At 39.5% G+C, this 24,011-nt stretch overlaps 1 protein-coding gene across 3 annotated transcripts in view; it reads right to left on the minus strand.

The window, feature by feature from the left end:
* Window positions 1-24,011, minus strand: part of PPM1A (protein phosphatase, Mg2+/Mn2+ dependent 1A) — a 51,001-nt gene that overhangs the window by 21,769 nt on the left and 5,221 nt on the right. For all 3 annotated transcript variants that reach the window (XM_032783223.2, XM_032783222.2, XM_075065758.1), the window contains exons 2-3: window positions 3,285-4,138; window positions 772-889 (exon numbers count right to left, since the gene is read on the minus strand). In XM_032783223.2, the coding sequence (XP_032639114.1) occupies window positions 772-889; window positions 3,285-4,118 (952 nt within the window). In that variant the 5' untranslated portion in view covers window positions 4,119-4,138. The remainder of the gene's footprint in view (window positions 1-771; window positions 890-3,284; window positions 4,139-24,011) is intronic.

The raw sequence follows: 24,011 nt of genomic DNA on the forward strand, positions 1-24,011 counted from the left end.
TATGTTAACAGTAACATTGCTGTGACCCTTAAATCATCATACAATATACTTATTAGGGCCATGTAATTGAACATAGCTTTATAGAAAAATGGCACTCAAATTACCATCTTCAAAAATATGCTGCCAGATTTCATTTAAATGCATATGGCAGAAATCAGAATTAACTGGTCTGAAGTTAGTGACGCCAATGGAGTCACCAAGAACTTTGAGTACAAGTAGATTACTTTCCTCTGCCATCCTAAATAGAATCTCCAGGGCCATAAGCTTCTGCAGTTTCTGTTTTAGTAGCATTTTGTCATGACATACAGCATACATCCAACAGAATACAGGAGAGCCTTTTTCAGAGATGTACATGCAGGCTACACCTACACCTGGAGCCAGAGGTGTGATTCCCAACTCATGTAGACACACTCGTATTCGCTCAAAAAATAGTAATGTTGCCACAGTTGCAAGGGCAGCATTGAGCATGAGAAAAGGCTATCCATCCTGCCTATGTATCTCAGGGTCCAGGAGCGATTGCACTTCGTGTACCTAGCCTGTGCCACTGTCCGACTCAGCCCATACTACCACGGCTACACTACTATTTTTAGAGCACTAGCTCAACGTCTATGCAAGCTAGGAATCACACCTCCAAGCTCCAAGTGCAGACAGCCTAAACGTCCAATGGCACTTAAAGGTTTAATAAAAAAAAAAACCTACATGTGTTAAGAGTTTAGTTGTTTGGGGGATTGCTTAGAAACAAAGCTACTTATTTTTTTTTAAATGCTCCACCTTCTACTCTGCTTTCCAGGTACTTGTCCAACTCTGCCTCTCTCTTCACCGCCTCTGGCAATACCTTTGGTGCATTTGGAAAACAGATCAAAATCACACTCATGTTGTCTCGACTTCCCTGGTAGGGAGAAAAAAAAACAGTTGAGACAATATCCTGTAGCCAATGAATAATACACACACTGATTTTATTCCACATCCATATCAAAGCAGTTTATAATTATTTAAAATAATTAAAATAAAAATTTAATTTAATTTAAAATCATTAAAAAAATAAAATATTTAAAATAAATTGCTAATCATGTGAAATTAGAAAACTTTCTTTCATCATACCATTAAATAAAAAATTGTATCATTTGCAAATAACACCGTTCAAGAAGTCTGCATGTTGAGTATCATTCAGTAAAACAAGCTTTTAAATATACTTTAACTTTTTTCTTCACGATTGATGTTTACAATAAGCCTATAGCTGATGACTCCCATCTCGCTGAATGCTGAAATTATTTGCAAAACTAACATGGGAGATTTATTATTGAGATTTATAAAACCTGTTTCCATCCTGCTTAAATATTAATATTGTTTGGAGGGAAAGGTTACATTAGTTGTAGGTATATTAAATGCTTTAATAGGAACATTTAAGATATCTGAAGCCAGTTATAAAGAAAAAAAAAAAAACCAACTTAGACAACTAAAAATATTGCTAATGTCAAATGTGCATTTTCCGTAAATGACAGTTCTCTACAGCTGGCCTAAGGGTCAATCATTAAGAACTAGTATATGTAACATACCCATTTTCATTTGCACATGAAAAATATTTCTCACTTTGTAAACTTTTAGAATAAAAGTGAGCAAAATAAGCACAAATTTAATAAAATACTTGAGGGCAGTACTGTACAACCACATCTTACAGAAAAAAGTACTAAATATTGATTCAAATGATTTTCCAACTGTTCAAGGTCCTATTCTGCAAACACTTACATAGATGCTGAACTTTAAACACAAGTAGTCCTACTGAAGCCAATGAGACTACTCATGTGAATAATGGTAAGCACGGATGCAAGTATCTGCAAGATTGGTGCTTAAACCATGCAGCTATTAAAAAGCAGTATTATCCTGCAGTATTTACATTTTCCAGACTAGCGCAGCTGAAATTATAAATGAAAAACTGGCAGTGAATGAAGTTCAACTTTTTAAAACGATAGAAAATATTTATGCTATGTTGTTGTAGCAACGTTTGTCCCAGGATATTGGAGAGACAAGGTGGGTGAGGTAATATCTTTTATTGGACCAACTTCTGCTGGTGAGAGATACCAAAAGAAGAGCTCCACAGAACTCCAGTATCTCTCACCAACAGAAGTTGGTCCAATAAAAGATATTACCTCACCCACTTGTCTCTAGAAAACTATTACATAGTTAACAGGATCATTGTTTCACATCTCTTTAGAGAAATGGTGCCAATACTAATGATGCTATCTTGCCTTTATTTACAGTTTACATATCAAAGCTCAGTTTTATAAATAGGATTAAATGCTTGTCTAGGGAAAGTTAAAACAAACTATGACATTTTAACAATGTTCAGTCTGTCCTATTGAGCAACAGAACAACCTTTCATTTTGTTTATAGAAACATACAAATTCGGACTCATTGCATATAAAAACAATCACAAAATCTGTATTTGTTAAGTAAAACTGTGCCTGTCTTCTTGAGCAGATATAATTAGTTGGACTCGGACATCAAAAAGCTATACAAAATAATTTGCAAGTAATTGTATAATAAAATATTTTTTTATGCAGAAGTAAAATTATATAAGGAACAATTTAAAAAAATCAGATCAAAGATTTCAGTTGTTAATTGAAGTTCTTAATTTTAGAAATCAAAATTCAGTCATTTTGCAATGGTTTTGGCATGATTCAGAGAGAATTGCTACATTTCTCAATGACAGAAGAGGAAAAAATTGTTTGTGCCCTTTATTTACTTTTTTGTAAGGTATAAAAGCAGCTTATTCATTTTTTCCATTTCCTTTCTTTAATCTTAGAAATGGATCATTTCTCCTCAGCTACTAAATTTTCCACTCACCACCAATTCTCAAGTAATTCAGCCTCTATGAGAAACGTGATACAAGACCTGATATATTTATCAAATGTTTTAAAATTCATTTTTATTACATTGTGAAACAGCAAAAAGGGACTGTTTTATTTCCCTTGGTCATTGTTTAAAAGTGCCAACTGATTTGCAATAGATCACAACATATTTTTACATGATTTAAACTCCTAACCAAATAAGGAGACCCATTATCGAAGCTCAAGTGCCCTTATTATTTGCTGTTCCTAGTTATATCCCCAATGGCATTCTAGTAAGTGACATCATATAGTTATTGTTACAAAATTGTACAGAAACTGAACCTCAGCTTCTCTATAGATCTGAACTGAAATTTATTTTTATCTTGACGACAACAGAAAAACTCCTACTACTGTACTGAAAACGTAATAGGTTTCTCCTCTTAAAATTCTGGCTACCTTGTACAAGCAGGTGTCGACTATCTCATTGCAAACTTTCTCAAGGTCATCAGTGACTTCAAGTCTGGATCTTACAAAGTCACAGAGCTCTTCATTTCCCATAACATCCCAGATACCATCACAAGCCAGTATGATAAACTGATCATCTTCTTCTGATCTCTCAATTTCATAAACTTCAGGCTCAGGTGAGACAAGCTGCTCTGTAGGGCCTTTCCCATGGACACACTTGTAATCAAAGTCCCCAAGAGCTCTAGATACAGCAAGAGAGCCATTCACACGTTGAATCATTACAGAGCCACCTGCATTCTGTATACGCTCTTTCTCCAGTGGATTACTTGGTTTGTGATCTTGTGTGAAGAAGTGAACCTTCCTGTTTCTACAAAGTAAACCTCTTGAGTCTCCACAGTTGATGAAGTAAGTGTGTTGAGGAGAAATCATGACACCCACCGCTGTTGACCCGCTTCTATCTGCACCATGTTTCTTCTCAGAGATTACTCTCATATGTTCATCAATTTGCAGAAAGCCTGTTCTGATTCCACTCTTTACATTTTCCACAGAGGGTGGTCCATCGGACCCTTTAAAATCCTGGTTGCTTGTGATGTGATCTAATAAATGCTCACAGCAGTACTTGGCAACCTGGGATCCAGCATGCCCATCATATACCGCAAAAAATGACCATCCATCAAGTCCATTTGGCAAACCAATAACAGCTGTATGTGCATCCTCCATCTCAACTCGCCAACCTTGCATACTACTTAGCCCATAACGTAGCCCATTACCCTGCCCTTGGGCATTATGCTTCTCCATCTTTGGCTTGTCTAAAAATGCTCCCATGATGACTTGTTCCTTCAGTTCTAAGGAAAAAAGAATATTATTGTTAAGCTATATCTACAAAACAAGTAACCATTTAAACATGTTACTAGAAACTATTAAACATAGAAAATGTTACTTAAATAATATTAAAGGTAAGACACAAATGAAGATGGGAAATTAAAATTGATGGCTAACTTTTGGCCCTTAATTCAATATTTTACATCATAATGAGTTAACTAAAATGTCAGCCTTAACTCTGAACTGCCCTGTTTTGCATTTGTTGTTGATTTAAGTAAGGACCTCACTACTAATTGAGTGTACTCTGTATGTTTTTGTAGCTCTAACCATGCATGAAGAAGGGTTTACACTAGTTTAGTGTCTGTGGTTTTCATCAAAACACTTGTAGTGAAAATAAGTAACAAAAACCATCATTCAAACTACTTTAACTAGCATAGACATCTTAGACTTTTGGTTAGTTTTTACAGCAACTAACTTCTCAAATGTCTATTTTATGGTCCAGATGTGTTTAAAACATCAAACTTTCTGTGTGCTTATACTTCAAGGAGGAAAACTACCTTTGATATGTTTGCAGGAATCTGTTTGGAAATCAAATTACAAGTATTAGAAATTCACATTTCATATATGCAGTAAGCACATTTTATTTTAATATTTTCTTTATTCACTTTTATGTGGGCACAGAGAACCAAGCATATATTTGTGCCCAAAAAACACTATTATGCTTTTAAATAGTGTAAATCAACTGGTCTATCTTGACTGGTCTGTACTCTCGTACTCTAGCCATTCGTCTTGCCCTTTTAATCCCTACCAGTTTAACTACGTAGTCAATAAATCACCCAAATCAGTTCAAATTTTACATGCTCTGAAGTTTTCCACCATTTGGACTGTGCAACCTGTCGTGATGCAACACAAGATAAAGAAAAGCTGGAAAAATCCTATTCCACCTAATGATTGATACGCTAAGCATAAAATTGACTAGGAAAGAGTCCCCAACTTCAGGGTGCCCCAGGTCCAAACAAGGCTGCTATTCTGACAGAGCATTTCATTTATGTGTGTTGCTTTTCAAGGGGTAAACGTATATAAAGGAACTGGTCCACACTGTCTTAAAGATGACAGCAACACTTTATTCCAGCAGAACACTAAATATCTCTAAGGAACAAATTAATCCTGGTAGCTTTCCAGATAATTTCTACCCCCACCCCCACGGAATCGAAACATGCATACTCTAGCTCACATAGCCCAAGAGGAAAAAGGGATAAACAGTGAAGTAGCAAAATTTGCAGATGATACAAAATTGCTCAAGATAAGTCCAAAGCAAACTGTGAAGAGTTACAAAGGGATCTCACAAAACTGGGTGTCTGGCAACAAAACAGGAGATGAAATTCAATGTTGATCAATTCAAAGTAATGCACATAATCCAAACTATACATACAAAATACAAATGGGCTCTAAATTAGCTGGTATCAGTCAAGAAAGATCTTGCAGTCATTGTTCGAAGTTCTCTGTAAATGTCCACTTAATGTGCAATAGCAGTCAAAAAAAGCTAACAATGCTAGGAACTGCTAGGAAAGGGATAGATAACGTGACAGAAAATATCATAATGCTACTTTATAAATCCATGGTACACTCTGAATACTATGCGCAGTTCTGGTCACCCATCTCAAAAAAGATATTAAAATGGGAAAAGGTACAGAAGGGCAGCAAAAATGATTAAGGGTATGGAACAGCTTCAATATCAGGGGAGATTAAAAAAGACTGGGACTTTTCAGCCAGGAAAGGGACACCTAAGGGGAAAATATAATAGAGGTCTATAAAATCATGAATGGTGTGGAGAAAAGGAATAAAGAAGTGTTATTTACTCCTTCACATGAACACAAGAACCAGGGGTCACCCAATGAAATTAATAGGCAGCAGGTTCAAAACAAACAGAAGGATGTACTTCTTCATATAATGCAATGGCAACCTGTGGAACTCATTTCCAGGGGATGTTGTGATGGTCAAAAACATAACGAGGTTCAAAAAGAATTAGATAAGTTCATGGAGGGTAGGTCCATCAATGCCCTGGGTGTCCTTAGCCTCCAACTGTCAGAAGCTGGGACTGGATGACAGGAGATGGATCACTCGATGATTCCCTGTTCAAGTTCATTCCCTCTGAAGCACCTGGCACTGGCCATTGTTGGAAGACAAGATGCTTGGCTAGATGGACCACTGGTCTGACCCAGTATGCCTATTCTTATGTTCTTAGAGTATTTACATTTGATCGGAAAGTGACAGTATATTCAAATATATGTATATGCTGCCTATGAACAAAATCCTGTATATAGCCATATCTACATTACAGAATTAAGTTGATTTAAATTACAATGACAATCATAAACCACTGTATTACATTGCTTACACATATTCATACAACGATCCTTGTGTCAGCGCAGCGCATCCACAGTTGCTGCTCTAGCACCAACAGATGGAGCAGTACACTGTGAATAGCGACCCACTGTGAAAATCACCACCTTCTCCTGCTAGGAGTTCTGGGAAGGGATCACAGTGCACCATGAGGGCAAGATCATTGCCCCATGATGCAGTTTTTTCTGTCCCATAATTCCCAGGGCTTCTGACTAGGTTACATGCTGTTTTTCAACTGCTCCCATAAACTTTGCATCCATCATCTCTGCCTGAAAGCATGGATCCTGCACTGCTCACCAGTCTTGTGATGAACATTATGAATGCAACATGGCTCATCGTGCAGTATTTCATGAAGCGGCATGTTTCTGGCACCATACTAGAGCGATGGTTTGCCTCCCTTGCCGTCTGATACTCCTGCCTCAGCTCCTTGATCTTCGCACGGCACTGATGCGTGTCCTTTTTGTGCCCCTTCTCATCCATGCCACGAGCAATCTGCTCATAGGCGTCAAAGTTCCTACAGCTGGATCAGAGCTGTGACTGCATAGCCTCTTCTCCCCACAGACCCAACAGATCCAGCAACTCTGATGCACTTCCTGCAGGAGTACGTTTAATGCAGAAAGCAAGCATTGTCAGCTAGGAAGATGCAAGGTGAGCTGTCCACACCGAGCAAACAGGAAGTGGAAATTTCAAAAATTCCTGGAGCTTTAAAGGGTGTATACCTGTGTACCTGCAGCAGAGTAGAAACCGCTTACCAGTAGTCACGATGGGCATTGTGGGACACATTCTGGAGGTTACTTAGGGCAACATAAACAAGTGCACAATCTATACTGACACTGTGTTGCTCTAACTTCATCGCAAAAAGCTCTATGCCGCTTGTTAGGTGGTTTTATTAGGTCAGCATAGCAGCAGAATTAAATCAGCAGGAGAAGCATTATTGAGTGTACACCTCCCCAGTTTTGTCGACAAAAACTGTGTAGTGTAGACAAGGCCTATGTATATGCATTTGTAAAAATATAGGGTACATTTATTTGGAGCTGCAGCAGCCAAAGTGCACATTTGTTCTACATTATTTAATATAAGAAATATAATTTTAGCTATATTACCACAATATTCTGGATTTGAACAAATTAATTAAAAAAATTATTCCCACAGCAACTGTAACTACGGCATGCACAATGTATATACTGTTATCTAAGTCATATAAGCATATACAAAATATTACACATATGAAAAGGGTCATGCCACAATTGCTAGAGAGTATACCATCTTGACAATGCATTTCTCTCTCCAGCGTATCATCCCACTGAAATCATACTCTGACCTAAACCCCACTCATTTATACAGTGTTAAAATAATTCAAAAATAGAATTATTTCCTGGAAAACTACAGCTCACTTACTCCACTATAACATTCCTTGAATGTTTTGGAATGAACTTCAATAGTATAAAAAGTATTAACAATGGAATTTAATCAATTCAATAATTTCTAGTTTTAATTCAAGACTTGAAAATCTGAGTATAAAGTAAGAATTTAGCAGAGTAATTTCATGTTTTGTAAAGTATTTCTTACCTCTTGCTACTGTGAAACCATTTGCACAAAAAGGAAAAGTGAATATACAGACAATACAGTAAAACTGACTATACACAAAGTGCTTGTCAAATGCAAACTACACAAACTAGATTTTTTCCTCTAATCTTTAAATTACAAGGGTTTTAGGAGTTAACTTTTAACAGAAATAGAAACAAAACATTCAGACAGAGGTGTGCTTTTTAAGTTGGTGTTTCCCTTTTCATTAAGGTTTTTGTATACATTTTTGAAAAGACAATATCTTTGACTACGAGACCTTTTATTAAGACAGACTGACCATATACAACCTTAGCAATCCTCAGTGGAAAACTGTTCAGTTAATTTTTGGAGTAATCTATCTACCCCCACTCCAGTCACGTTAGTTTCATCACCAATATGAGGGTAGGTCAAAGCTCTTGCTATCTTGGCTAGACTAGAATTTAAAGGTGAGATGTTTGCATGTGTTAATATATTTTTAAAATCTAATGTAGCAGTAAATATAATCAGACTGGAGGATAACCACAATGTGGTTGTGGAACTCACCGTAGGAAATTTAGTTATTCAGAGCCTACAGCAGGGGTGGACAAACTATGGCCCGCGAGACTGTCCTGCCCGGCCCCCGAGCTCCTCTGAAGAGAGCATTAGATGAAGGCATATACGGTTTATCATGTTTTTTGTGAAAGTATGATTAATGACAATGTCACTCCACATAAAATTTTAGTCAACAGGGAAGTTCTTCACTTCTGCTCCAAGCTGGCTTAAAAAATATAGATTTGCATCTAGGAAACTTTCACCTAGGAGCAAGGTGTTAAGCCATCAGTTTCTGCAGAATTTCAGCTTTCATTTGAAAAATAAATTTCTGCAAATAAACTTCTTGCAAAAATAGCTTTAGATTCAGCTAAAGCACTGTCTATCTGAGTCTGCAAACAAAGCTACAGTGCCTCTGCTGGCATTCCTAGTTTCCCCACACAGTGCAGTAGGCTGAAATATACAGATCTCTGGTCAGTATGACTACTGCTACTCAAAACCTTGTAGAAAAACAGTAAAACAACAAATCGTGTTAGTTTAATTTGATTGATTTAGGATATCTTACGACTAGCAACAAAGGCAGATGAGCTACTTATGGAGAGCTAACAGAGAAGAAGACAGCAATCCAAAAAGCAGAGATCAAAAAAAAGATTTAAAGGCCTTTTTTTAGGTGGGGTGGAGGGTATTGGGGTGCTAAGAAAGAAAACTGCAATTTTCTCACCAGAATATTGCCCACACTTTATTATTTCCACCACCCCATCCCACTAATCATTCAAATATCAGTCTCTAGCCAGTAAGTCCCTGGTACATCTTTCACTCATTCATAGAGTTCTAAGGGCTTACCTTAACATAGAAGTTGCACTGGTTTAACTAAATTGGTATAAAATCACATCTTTAATTAGACTAGTATAACTTTCTATGTAGATCCAATAGCCAAAGTGAGATCACAAGTCCTTTACAAAACAACATAGCTGTGAGAGAAGTCTGAGCCAGACTTGTGCAGTAACAGAGGATCTTAGAGATGTATGTCCCTGTAGATGCTCCACTTCAGGTGTCTGTGCCTCCTGGCACCAATCAGAGATTTATGGCAGCAGTGTCCACAGGAGTCGGGTATGCATAGTAGGCATCTTGCGGTGCCACTGGTGCCACGTCTAGCACGACCCGAGCCCTCCAGTTCCTTCTCTACCACAGACTCCTAGTGGTGAACTACAAAGTAGAGGGGAGGAGGGCAGGTAGTGGAGCACATACAGAGACACACATCTTAAAGAACCTCAGTTATTGCACACGGTGAGTAACCTTCTCTGTGGGTGCAGTCTCTGTGGGTGCTCCATGTCAGATACCTCTACAATGCAAATGAAAGTACGGTTAGGCCAACTATGGTGTCAGCTTCGGAGTCTTGAGTGACTGCATAGTGTTCAGTGAATGTGTGGACAGAAGCCCAAGTGGCTGCCCTACAAATCTCTAATATCGGAAAATCGTTGAGGAACGCTATCAAGATAGAAACAGATCAAGCAGAATGCACTCTGATATGCGTAGGAGAGTGAGTATTCCAAATACGATAGCACTGTTGAACGCATGTGGAGATCCTTTTAGACAATCTTCAAGTGGATATTGCGCAGCCTTTTGAATGCTTGGTAATAGAAATAAAAAGTCTAGGGGATTTCCCGAAAGATTTGGTCCTTTCCAGGTAAAACGCTAACGCCCACCTAACATCCAAAGTATGTAAAACAGCCTCCGCTGGAGTGCCATAAGGCCTGGGATAGAACATGGGAAGATGGACTGCTTGGTTCATATCATAGGCTGATGTTATCTTCGGTAGGAATTTTGGGTGAGGACGTAGCATGACCTTGTCTTTAAAGAATACTGTGCAGGGAGCATCGGCTGTGAGCGCCCCAAACTCACTCATCCATCAGGCAGAAGTAACAAACCAGAAAGACCACTTTCATGGAGAAATGCAGCAGGGAACAGGAGGCTAAGGCCATGTCTACACTACCTACGAGCGGGTAGTAATCGATCTATCAGGGATCAATTTATTGCGTCTCGTCTACACACGATAAATTGATCCCCGAATCGACACCCGTACTCCATCTCGGCAGGAGCAGTAAGCAGAGTCGACGGGGGAGCCGCGGTGGCCAACTTGCTGCCATGAGGATGGCCAGGTAAGTCGAACTAAAATACTTTGACTTCAGCTATGCAAATAATGTAGTTGAAGTTGCATACCTTAGATCGATCCCCCCCTCAGTGTAGATCAGCCCTTAGGGTTCAAATGGTGGTGTGGTGAGGCATTTCAACACCAGACTGAGTTCCCAGGCAGGGGTAGGTTGGCGAACTTCTGGGTAAATGTTCTGGAGACCTGGGAGGAAGCATTTAGTATTTGGGTGCGCAAAACTGAGTTCCCATCAATCTCGTGATAGAATGCAGTAATGGCCGCAAGATGGACTTTGATCAAGCTCATTGCTAAACCAAAGCATTTCACCTCCAGTAAGTATTCCAACACTACAAGTAGGGGTGCTGTGGAGGCAGTCAAGTGTTTTTCTTGATACCGGGAGGAGAATCTCTTTCATTTTTGAAGGCAAGTATTGGGCGTGGTCACCTTTTTGCTGTTTAGTTTTAGTTACACGTTTAACTTGTTCTGAGCAGGCTATTTTGCCATTATGGAACCATGTAGATTCAGCGGAATATTTGTGGTTCGTTATGGATGCAAACAAGTCAATGAGGGGAGTGCCCCACAGTGGAAAATGGAGAGCAAGACTCTCCCATTCCTTTCCCTTTTATGGTCTTAAGAGAAGAACCTACTTAGCATGTTCACCATCGCATTCTGACACCTGGGAAAGGAGGAGGCCAAAATATTTATGCTGTGGTGTATGCACGAGTGTCAGAATTTCATGGCTTTGGCACACAGTGAGTTAGATCAAGCCCCACCATGTCCACTGACTTAAAACATGTGGGCAATGTTGTCAGTCATCGTGCGAATGAATTTGTTCTTTATGTGAGATAGGAAGTATCTGCAGGCATTCTGGACCTGCGCGTAATTCTAATAGATTAATATGTAGCTGAGTCTCCACAAGAGACCATTTGCCTTGAACCATGTGCTGATGTATGTGGGCACCCCAGCCAATCAGCGAGGCATCTGTCACTACTACTACTGATGGGGGTTCTTGTTGGAATGGAATGCCCAGGCATATATTTTCTGGTCTTGTCCACCAATGGAGAGTGTCCAGGACACAGGGTGGTACTGCAAGTAGTTTGTGAAGGCTGTGCTTGCTGGATATGTAAACCAAGCTCTACCAGCCCGGTAGGCAGCGCATATGTAGTCTTGTGCGTTGTACTACAAACGTTATGGCCATCATGTGTCCTAGCAGCTGCAGGACAGTTTGAGCCAGTATTTGAGAGCTAAAAAGAACAGGAGTACTTGAGGCACCTTAGAGGCTAACAAATTTATTTGAGCATGAGCAGCTGACTCTTACCTCCGAGAGAAGGTTGGTCAGAGTTGTGAATCTGTTCAGGGGCAGTGATGCCTTGGCTTCTATAGCACTGAGATGTGCCCCGATGAAGTCCAGTTGTTGGACAGGGATTAGCGCAGATTTTCATTCATTTATCTGTAGTCCTAGATCCCTGAATAGTGTGACCATTTGTACTAAGTCCAGTGCTTCTTGTTGAATTGGGCCTTTGAGAAGGTAATCATCCAGGTAAAGGAAAATCATTATTCCCTGTTTGCGTAGATGTACCGCTATCACAGCTAGGGTTTTGGAGAAAACTCTTGGTGCAGTGGATAGGTTGAATGGTAGTACCCTGTACTGGAAGCATTCATGTCCTACTGTGAAACGCAGGAATTTCCTGTGAGCCGGGTGTATGGTAATATGAAAATGAACATTTCGTAGGTCGAGGACTGAAAACCAGTCCCCCTTTTCCAGCGCTGGAAGTATCGTCCCCAGTGTCACCATTTTGAACTTTTGTGTGTGTATGAACTAGTTGAGTTTCATGAGATCCAGGACAGGTCTCCATCCCCCATTCTTCTTCTGGATCAAGTAGTGGGAGTAGAACCCCTTTCCCCTGTTTTGCAAAAGTACTCATTCCACGGCACCAAGTTGTAGAAGAAGTTATGACAAGAAGTTGATCAGGTGCTCATGAGAAGCGTCCCTGAAGAGGGACTGGGGGGGCAGGGAGGGTTGGTAGGTGGTCAGGAGGTAAAGGGGATGGTATATCCCGATCGTACGATCTCTAACATCCATTGATCCATTGTTATTGAAGCTCAGATGCGGTAAAATGGGTGAAGGCCATGTCCAAAGCATGGGGACAGACTGGGTGAAAGCGCTACCTGGTGAGGGAGGTCATCCAGACCCTCAACCAAAATTTCAGAATTGTGGCTTGGGCGGAGCCAATTGAGAAGTCAACAGTTGAACTTGAGATGCTCTCTGTCACTGTGACCATTGGTGATGTTTTTGGTTCTCATATTCCACTGTTGTTGCTGTCAGTTGGAAGAGGAATCCCTGTTCTTCTGACATGGCTAGTTTAATCGTCTCTTCACAAGTGCAGTGTAGTTCCCCAAAATGCAGTGTGGCTCAAGAATCCTTCATTAAGTGGAGCACCTAGTGTGTCTTGTCGAAAATAGCTTCTCTTGGTCTAAAGGTAGGGCCTCAGTCTTGGTTTGCATTTCTTTATGTATGCTAGAGGACTGTAACCAGGACGCCCAGTGCATAACTAAGGCTGTAACCATGATTCTGGCTGCCGTGTCCATGATGCCTAAAGACACTTGGAAGGCTGTTTTAGCTACAAGTTGACCCTCATTTACAATGGCCTGGAATTGTGATTGTGTCTCCTCGGGGAACTGCACTGTCAATGAGTTGAGTTTCTCATAATTATCATAATCATATTTGGCCAGCAAGGCTCAATAGTTAGCGACTCGGAATTGTAACGTCGCCAAGGAGTGATTTTTTTCATCCAAAGCGGTTGAGCCTCGTGTTGTCTTGTGGGGCGAAACTGTAGTTTGTCACGTTGGTTAGCAGTGATCACCAAAGAGTTGAGAGCCGGGTGAGAGAAGAGGAAGTCCACCCCTTTGGCAGGGATGTAATACTTTCTGTCGGCCCTTTTCCATGTCAGCGGAATTGAGGCTGGTGTCTGTCAGACTGTCTCAGCTAGTTCCAAGATCACACCATTGATGGGCAGGGCAATTTTGGAAGTAGATGCAAGTTATAAGATTTGTACCAGCTTGTGCTGGTTTATCTGCACTGTTCCTAGAACTGTTTGAAGTCATCTGCTGAGGTAGGCAACAGTGGCATGATTGCCTCATCCGGGGAGGAGAAGTATTATGAGCAGGAGATGCTGCTTTCTGATCAGTGGCTGTTTGTGTCTCATCCCCAACATCCTGAGCCTCCGTTGGCTGCAGAGTGGGAGACACGGGATTAGACCTCAGCTCACCTCTGTGAGCCATGGGTGGCCTGGTGTGGGGTCCACAGTAAATTGCCTAAGGTTCCCAATATGCCCATTGCATTGGGAAGGCCATTGGTGGATACATCAATGGTGGGGCATATCATGGTCGAGCTGGCTGGTTATAAGAGTATTTAGGACCTATCTGGCTACAGGGTAGTCGGTCTGTCTTTCGGTGATGAGTGGTGTGGCGAGAAAGTGCATGGTTCCTGCACATCATCATCATCGGACGAGTGTACTGCGCCATGAGAAGTATGGGAATCTGCTCTATAACTTACAGGAGAGCCCTCAGTAAGTGGAGATCAAGTGGGGACTGCAGTGCTGCTGACACAGCCAAGCCTCTCTGTTGCAGTAGATTCTATGTCAGTTCTGATGTCGGTGCCATCAAGTTGTGGCGTTGATTTAGTCAGCATGATCAGTGCCAACTTGGTTTTCTCAGCTGATGCCAGTGCCAGGGGTGGAAGCATGGTGCTTGAGGAGATGCTCAGTACTGGGTCCCTTATGGGTGAATTCAGTGCCTTGGAGGAGGCATGTTGCCATCTGTGCCTTGACTCTATCTCCTTCACTCAGGACTCAGCAGTGCCAGAGATGCCCAGAGTGTTATAGGTGCTCACCCGAGCATGTGTTGGCGTCAGAGGTAGCGATGTGCAGGAAACAGCCTATGTTTCTGCAGTGCTTTCTGTGCCCTCTTCATCCATCTTTTAGAGAAAGGCAGGTCTCCTGTCTCTGCATGTCAGGTGCCCAGAGAGGAGGTCCACTGGTCTGGCTCTTGGAGAGATTTCTCCATCAGTATCATTTTCAAGTGGAGATCTCAGTAACACCAGGCTCTCGCTTTCAGCTTACTGCAATGGGTGCATTTATGCAAAATATGCATCTCCCCAAGACACTGGACACACACAAAGTGTCTGTCAGAAATGGGCATTACTTTGCAACAAGAGTTGCATCACTTCAAGCCTGGGGAACCAGGCATCTCTGACAGTTAAACAACCACGGTGCAGGGAGGCTAAACTGGAAAAGTAAACTCCCCCCCGCCCCGGCCAAAATCATCACTAACGCTAACTAAAACTAATTAGAACTTTTAACTATTTAAACTACTTTTTTTTTTTTAAAAAAGATTTGGCAAGAGTAACAAGTGTTGCCCCAAGCTCCGTCTGCAGCAGAGGACAGCTGAGAAGGAACTGGAGGGTTTGAGTTGTGTGTGCGCTAGACATGGCACCAATGGCACAACGAGATGCCTACTGCGCATATGTGACCCGCGTGGACCCTGCTACCATAAAGCTCCAATCGACAGCACCAGGACGCACAGACATCTGCTACAGGGGCAGCACCCAAAGAAGAATTTAAATATCTTTGCAATATGCTTTATTGAAAAAAAAATCCCTGCACAGGGTAGATTGATTTAAATCAAAATAATGTCTATAGGTCATTTTAATCATGACTGAAGTAGGTCAACAGGAAATCTTTATTTAAATAATCAATTTTAATCATGTTTTGCTTTTGTACTTATTTTCCTAAAGAAAACTTGATTCTCATTAGTTGGTAACCATTAAAACATGTTGATTTGCAACTAAATACAACATTAAACATTAAATTTGGTGCTACGTTTTTGCTAACCAGGAGGATACACAATGTCTATACACATTTATTTAAGGAATTATATAGCTTAATATCTATATCTTAATTATATAGCTTATATATCTACATTCAGAGTCTTGATTTTTACATTTTTTATGTTACAAAATGGTGAATGATGTATTTATTATTACATAATGATTAATCTTAACTTCTGACTATTGTAATACAAAAATTAAATTGAATAGATTGACACACATTACAATTTTGTATTAAATAGATCTTAAAATGATGGATACATAAAAAAAGTTTATCAAAACATTATGCATTTAGAACTGTTTTATTAAACAAAGGAAGCATTATCTGCAGTCAGTGAATTGAATGGATTGTTTCTGGTCACCATGTCATTCAAGTTTGCAGAACTAGTAGATTTCAACCTCACACCTCATTTTTATTCATAGATTAGAAGAAGAAAACAAGCTTTCCTGCTTTTTCAACCCCAAATTGATTTCTCAACTTTGAATAGACTAATCATTGAATACAATGGAATGAAGTAAATATTCTCTCTGGACTCGTGGAAGTGGCTACTGCTGTCTAAAGCTGATTTAGCGCTTGCAGAAAACATTTATTGCTTAATTTTTTTGTATTTAACTTAAATGACAAATATATTATAAGTACTTTAGGCCTTAAGTTGTCAATTTCAATTTTAAAATTATTTATTTTTACATAAACCTGTATTTAATATAAATTTTAAAAATCCAGGGGGTGAGGGTTTACATAAAAAACATTTTTAATCCACCCTAATCTTTACAAAGAAAAAAAATACAAGAAAGCTGCCACCTGCCAAAGTGCTAAGCAAAAGCATAATATGGCTTACTTCAAAGTTCAAAACATGACTCAATTCAGTGAAGTTCCAGAGAAAGAGGACCTTCCTTTCTCTTCAGACACCTTCCTAGATGAGATTCCTCCCTCACTCTCCACACCACAATGCTCTTATATAGCTGCTTGCAGGATTATTTCTCCACCCGTGACCCAGCCTTGCTACCCTGCACTGACAGCCAGAAAATGCAGTCCTCCCTGACAGGTTTCAGTGGTAACCATGATAGTCTGTATCAGCAAAAAAAAAAAAATCACTGAGTATTAACCTCTTCCCTGTCTACCTTGAGATGCTCAACATATCCTATCACAGTATCCAAAATTGCTAATGAAGATAATTAGGAAAGAGGTAGTGCACTCTGGTTATGTAGATCAGGACTCTTCTAATATCCAATTTGTTTTGGCAGGCTTTGAACACAAGGAAGATGCCACTGCCCTGACACCAATGGAAATGTGAAACATGCACAATTTTTCCTAGGAAGCTATTTAGTTTCAAAACATTTCTTTGCAATGTTCTTGCTGTGTTTATTGACAAAGAGGGTAAATTGATAATATATTGCCATAAACAGATGATAAGACTAAAAAATGTGTATCTTGCAAGTGTCTATAGAACTAAGTTCTAATTCTAACTAAGATGGGGCTTCCCTTGTCACCACCTCAGCCTCCAACTTTCATTTAAGGCCTTCTTCATGAAGAAGCTTCCTGCAGAAATGGAGGCCTGTCTCATGTTAGTCATTCCAGGAAGGATTTGAGGTGCTTTATACAAAATGTAACAATTATGGGCAACATTTTGACACAGACCTGAACTGCATGAATATGCTGGTCTTTTCCAAGGCCAAAGATGAAGCTATTGTGCTCATCCATGAGACATGACTGAAGTACTGAGTTTCCTTCCTTCCTTCATAAAAGTCAACTGAGAAGACAATATCCTACAACTGAAAAGGTGTACAAAATTCAAGTTGCAATGTGCAGGCAGCACACAGAACTGCAGAGATTACTACAAAAGGCTGGAAAAGACAGCAAAATATCTAACAAGTCATGATGCCAACCAGTGAGGTGATGACCTAAAGCAGAATGCAATGGTGCCGCACAAAATAAACTGGCACAGAAAAACAAGTTGTTACTAATTTGGACCATGGACAGCCATGGACACCTCAGAAGAATTCATAAAATTCCTTTGCCCCATCATATGTTCCCCTAAAATCTTGCCAGTCAAGCAAACAGCAAAGCTCTATTGCCTCCTGATCCATAAGAAAAGAAACTGATTGTATTGCTCTTTGTTCTGTCAGTTGATATAGGGGTTACATATGAAGCCATGAGGCACTCTTATAAATTCTACTGAGTATCCCTTACTGATTTATATCCATATATTCTTATCAGAGAAGGCCCATTTGTCTGAAGAAAACTCTTAGCCTCTAACTGAATTAAGTCATGTCCAAAGAAAACCTGAAACTCCTATCTGGTTGTCCAAACAGGAAATTGTATTTAATTAGTCTTTTTAAACATCAAGTTCTGTTCCTCTCTCCAGGACAAGCTTCTTATCTGAGCTGCACTTAAGTTCCAGGTGCTGACTGACATCTCTGACTCAATGCTAAAACTCAAACTGCCCTCATGCCAGTTTCCTTGAAAATTTCACCAAGTGGAATTATGCCCAGTGTTGGAGTGTTCATACATGATTAGTCCTATCGTCTCTACCCTGAACAGTAGCAGTGTGCTGCAAATTACTTATATAAGCCAGAGCATATATCCCACAAAGTAACAAGTGGGACAAGCAAATCATTTGTTTCTTCTACTTTTCTGTGACATTTACAAGGAAACAAACAAGGAACTGGTTTTCCTTTTCAGCATCAGCTTGGCTAGAACGACCAGTCAGTGTGTAAACAGCTGATCATGTAGCAATAGTCTTTTCCTTTCTACTGATATTGAAAACAGCAAGAAGTTTGTGATAATGCCCTTCTAATAGGGAAAGAGATGAATTGCTGGAACCAGAAGGATCTGTGGCAGGAAGAATGGGAAGAGGTAAGGAAGATGGTCAGGAAAGCAGAGGAATGAAGGAAGTGCAGTGAGAGTAACAAAGGTCATAGGAATCAGGGTTAGGCATGGAAAGAGCATGATCAAGAACAGGAAAGTGAATAAAGGATAGGGAAAACCAAAAAGGCAATAGAAACAGGAATTGAGAAAGGACAGAATTCATTACCTGAAGAGGCAAGCTTAGGATTAGTACACTGAAAGAAAAGGGTATAAAAACACATGAAATACTTCCGGATCCATCTAAAGCATAAGAAAATATTCTCCTTTCTTTCCATGCCCTCCGACTGAGCAAGTTATTTTGTTTCACACAGTAATTAACAAGTGCATGTGGCTATTTACCTAACAGTTTGAAGATTCAAATATCACAGTCAAATCTACCAGAGTAGGGAGCTCTAAATCATCATTCCTTTGATAAAAATGAATTCTGAGCTCAGATCGATGGTATGGACCACAGTATGGAACACAGAATATTTTCTTGTCTGGTCTGGTCAAAGGACCCCTCCCCCGCCTTCTGGTCCAGAGGTGACCTTTGAGGGAGATTTGATAGTCATGCTATTAGGAGATGAACTGTGTTTTATCTTAATTGCTTTTCTGTGCGAGTAATTCTTTTCTACTTGTTTTGGTTACAGGAGCCACAAAAGAATGGTCTGATCCTCTGAAATCTTAGGAATCTCTTCTGGGGTTTAGAGAATAACAGACATTTTTAATAAAAATCACAGAACAAAATTTCAATTTCTTCCTCCAAAAAAACTTTGTGTTTTTATTAATTGAGTTGAATTTGTTGCAAGTGGTGATTTATTTTCCATATAAACAAATGCTGCTTCTACATTAATGCACAGATCAGCACTCAATGAAAAAATACAGCTGACCTGACTTCCTTAAAAGTCGCCTTAGACATGGAAATCTGTAATACATCCTGTCAGAGTTGTGTTACCCGAGCAAAGCAAGTAGTCATTGCAGCATTTTGAAGACAGGATGATGTAATCTCAACACCACCTTTTAAAGTTCGTTTCATTTTACTAGCTGTTCAACAGCAAAAAGTCCTAACTGTCTCCTTCTGGGATCACTTGGTCAGACAAGCAACTGCTCTGTTGACTTTAGGAGAGGATATTATTAGTTACTATTTGTATCACTGTAGTACCTAGGAGACCTAGTCATGAACCAGGACCCCATTTTGTTAGGTGCCCTACAAACAGAACAAAATTACAAGAGAACAGACAGACAGATAGGGGTAATATAAGGAAACAATGAGATAACACTGGGCCGCATGATCGTCAGTGGTTTTGGCATACCAGCAGCCTAACTCGACAAATTTTGTAGGCATCACAGAAAAGGAGAGTTTTAAGGAGGGTTTTGAAGCATGATGAGGTTGCTTTGTGGATGTTTACAGTGGGCAGCTTGGGAGAAAGCATGAAAGTACTTGTTGCACACTTGTTAAAATTTCAAACATTACCAAACTGACTTGTCTTACTTTATAATGCTGCATCACTTTGCTGGTTAGTTTCCTTCATTTATCTTTTTCTTACTCTTTCAAAAATATTAAAAGTTGAAATGAAGAATATCCTCTTCTTAGATGTAGATTTGGGAATAATTAGAAGCATTATGGTAGCACCTTCTGAATAACCAAAATCAGGGCCCTATTATCCCAGGCATTGTAGTAAAAGACAGAACATGCCATAAAGAGCTTACCATCTAAAGCAGACAAGACAGATAGCATTTGGGAGAAAGGAAGTATTCTCCTCATTTTACAGATGGAAAATGAGGTATAGCTAGATTAAGATCAACTCTACTCTACAAACTTTTTCAGCATAGCTATGTTGGTCAGAGGTGTGAAAAGGAATGATCCCTAATCACTAAGGGCTTTTGCTGGCACGGCTTTATTGAAGAGGGAGGATGGGGTGGTACAGAATGAGCTATACCAGCACAAGTGCAGTTTTGCCACAATAAACTGGATCCATACTACAAGCTCTTTGATGGAATAGTATACAGGCAAAGTGCTCTTACCATAGATGTGGCCGAAGTGATTTGTCCAAAGCCTCACATGAAGCCCATGACAAAGCCCAAGAATTGACCATAGATACCGCATCCTAACCAAAAGATATATATGTTTATATATCTTCCATCCCTGCAGTGCTAGCTTCTTGAATTTCAACAGTAAGTATTGAGTCAAAAGACTATTAAGGAAACAATATCTTGGTTTTCCCTGTTGGAAATGGCAGATTTCAGTACTTCAGCCACCTTCTTAAAGACCACTCCACCCTGACTCTTCCATTTTCATTTTAAAACAGTAGAAACTGTTTGCTTTTATTATTTTTCTTCTTTTAAAGCTTGGTTTTTCACGCAAACCTTATTCAGAACAAGGATGCATGCAGTCTCCCCTCCTCTCCAAGCGAAGCAATTATAAGTGATGAAAAAAGTTTCACACTCTACAGATCTGTTCCCTGTGTACAGAGTCTATGTGCTTCCTTTCAGACAACAAGAAGTTTTGTCTACTTTTTATTCTATGGGAAAGTGAGCTGGATTATTTTCTAGCTCATTCAGAGTTGTTAGCCAAGTTCTAATTCAAAGTAGTTTTATTATCGGTGCACAGCCAGAAATACATAGATTGATTTTCAGATCCTTGGCTAGGTTTGCAGCACAGGCAGTTAAATAAATAAAAATGTGTTTTTTTTTTCTATGAACTTATCTAATTTGATACAGAATTAACTGAGAGAAACATAGGGTCCCACATGTATTTTTATAGAGACGCTTTTCAAAATATAACTGTAGCTTAGTTTCCTGGCTGACATACAAAAGAATTTTCCTATGGACCTTTTTAGGGATCTAGCTCCTGCTGACCTGTGCTCCTCAACATTTCAGTTAAATAGTCTTAAGTTACACTGGCATTTGGAGTAAGACACTATTTGCAGGAGAAACAGCCTCCGAGTTGGATACGGCTGGAAGTTAAGAATGCTAAGGGCAATAATAAAGCCTCCATTAGAGAACTTTACCTTAAAGAAGGTTAAACAATACTCCCAGTCGCTCATTTATTGGTGGAGGTTCAGAAATTTGCCTTGTTGTTGGTCCCAGTTACAATATGACATGGCTAAAATATGGCTTGGTTTTAGCATGGATGTGAACAAACAGTAACCTTAATGGGTTCTGCTATCTTGCAATACAAAAGCTTTCTGTACTGTAGAGGACCTTCTGTGAAATAAGTGGTTTGTTGCACTGTTTAAATGATGCTTTCATTCAATTTTCCCTTGTCCTCACTGTTTAAAGAAAAGTTAGGGTGGGTAATCTCTTGGTATGGGCTCAAGCACCTGGCGCCAACAGAACTTATTTATAATGGTACTTATTTATGATATTCATCTATATGGTATGACAGTGCCTCAAATACTGATGAAGCACGTTTCCAGCAAAAAATAGCCTCAGAACACTACCCATATAATGTAGTATGACTCAAGAGATACAATCTGTAAGAACTCTATAATCTGCTGAATTTACTGTTTTTATCTGTGCCAAGTTCTAACAATGGGTCTATCAGACTACACCTCTACCCATTCTGCTAATGGTGCCAGCCTCTGCACCCCTATCATTTATTTCTTTACAACCACATCAAGGGTTACATATGAAAAATCCTTCCTCAGCTGCTGACTCTCATTTAACGCTTTCAGAAGTCCCACATCTTCCTTGATGCTTATGAAAAAACAATTAAGTCATCTATTATTTCTCACTAACTTTATGACTGTCCTCTCCCTTTTATGTTGCAGGAAGGAGCAAAATATTGGGTAGAAAGGATGTAAGTTCAGTAGCAGAGAAGCTGTATGTGGGGAGTAGATGGGGTAGGCAGGAGATGTAGTGTGACTAGCCTAAACAAAACAAAAAAAATGCAACAAATATGTGCCTATTACCACTGATAAAGGAAAGGGATATAACCTCCAAGAAAAGTTGTCTTTCATCCATCTTTTTAATGTAATTTTTTTGCAAAGGTAATTGGCATATGCAATAAAATGTGATCAAATCATACTATAACACCACATCGAACAGTTGCACACTTGTGTTACACATGCGTAAGTAAACACTGCAGCAATGACAATCAGTTGACAGTTTGTCAGGTTTCAATTATAAGCTAACAACCTCACCCCCAACTTCTGGGGGAACTGCAAATACAGCCCAAGAAGTCTTTTGAACCAAAAATGTCTCAGAACAAGAAGGAATTCTGAAACAAAATATAGGGTAAAAAAATATTTTGTTTGAAATACAATTCGCTGTGCTCTCTGAAATCTCATCTGTGGATTATAAATCTATTTCTTCTTGCACATATTTAAAAAGGTATAACTGCAGTGGTTCTCAGTTGACTAAATATACATCCCTAGTATTATTAAGTGATGTAATTCAGTCTACCTTTGTCCTACTTTTTCAAAATTAAAAGTATAGACAATGACCAGAGGGACTGATTTCTTTATACATGGGTTGGAACTTCCTCCTCAATCAGGTTGCGTATATTATGAATGAACTTCTCATTCACGTACCAGATGAACCCCTTCACACAGATCAGCATGTTTATAGGGTACAGTACCCCAAGAAGGTGCCACCAAGAGGAGCAACAGCATCTGAGAGAAATAACCTACAATATGATCATGCATGGGGGGTTGGGAAGCCAGAGAATATCCCACATATGAGTTATGTATAGACAACATTCAATACTCCCCATCCCGCAGTTATTGATTAGTAACTACTCTTGTTGGTGGCCTTATCAGTTTCTGAAGAATTTAATCTTTCATTATAATGAAAACTATTTCTACCCTTTATGGCTGCAAAGATCACCTAAATTTGACAGATGTAATGCTATTTTCCATATTCCTCAGAAACAGACTGAAACATCACCAGGTGTGAACTGTACTCTATTACTTTCAGTAGCATATTGACAATGAGGCCAAATGAAGAAAATTCAGTTGTCAACATTTAACTCTTTCACTAACAGAATTATAATCAGAATTAGAGGATAGTGCAACCACTGCCTCCTCCCCCTTCCACAATTTGATCCAGACTTCTATAAGAGTATAACGTTTTCTGCTTTCAGGTAGCTTTTCCTGATGCAGTAAAAACTGCTTTGATTATTTTATATATAAATGTTCACAGTAATTATTCCGTGATAGGGATTGGTTCATTTGGTCTAATGTTAGTGCAATAAACAACACTGCATAGCTGAACAGTGGCATTTTCAGTAAGTGATAATGTTGACGGGACTCCCCTTTGGTTTCTGTCCAGTTCCAGGTTTGGACCTCTGAAGTTGAACCATTAGGAAGGTGGCAGTGGGATAAAAATCGGGAAGAGTGGACTCACAGAGAAGCCCCATTCCCACTTGAAAAAACTGATTAAGTATTTAACTTAAATATCACCATTTAGGGCTTATTTTTTAAGTCTCAAGCTTACAAACACTTCCACAGGTGAGCTGAAGGTACAGTACAACTTCAGAGTTAGGAACACCAGAGTTACTAACTGACCAGT

The sequence above is a fragment of the Chelonoidis abingdonii genome, chromosome 4 (genome assembly GCF_003597395.2).
Source record: "Chelonoidis abingdonii isolate Lonesome George chromosome 4, CheloAbing_2.0, whole genome shotgun sequence".
Lineage (NCBI taxonomy): Eukaryota > Metazoa > Chordata > Testudines > Testudinidae > Chelonoidis > Chelonoidis abingdonii.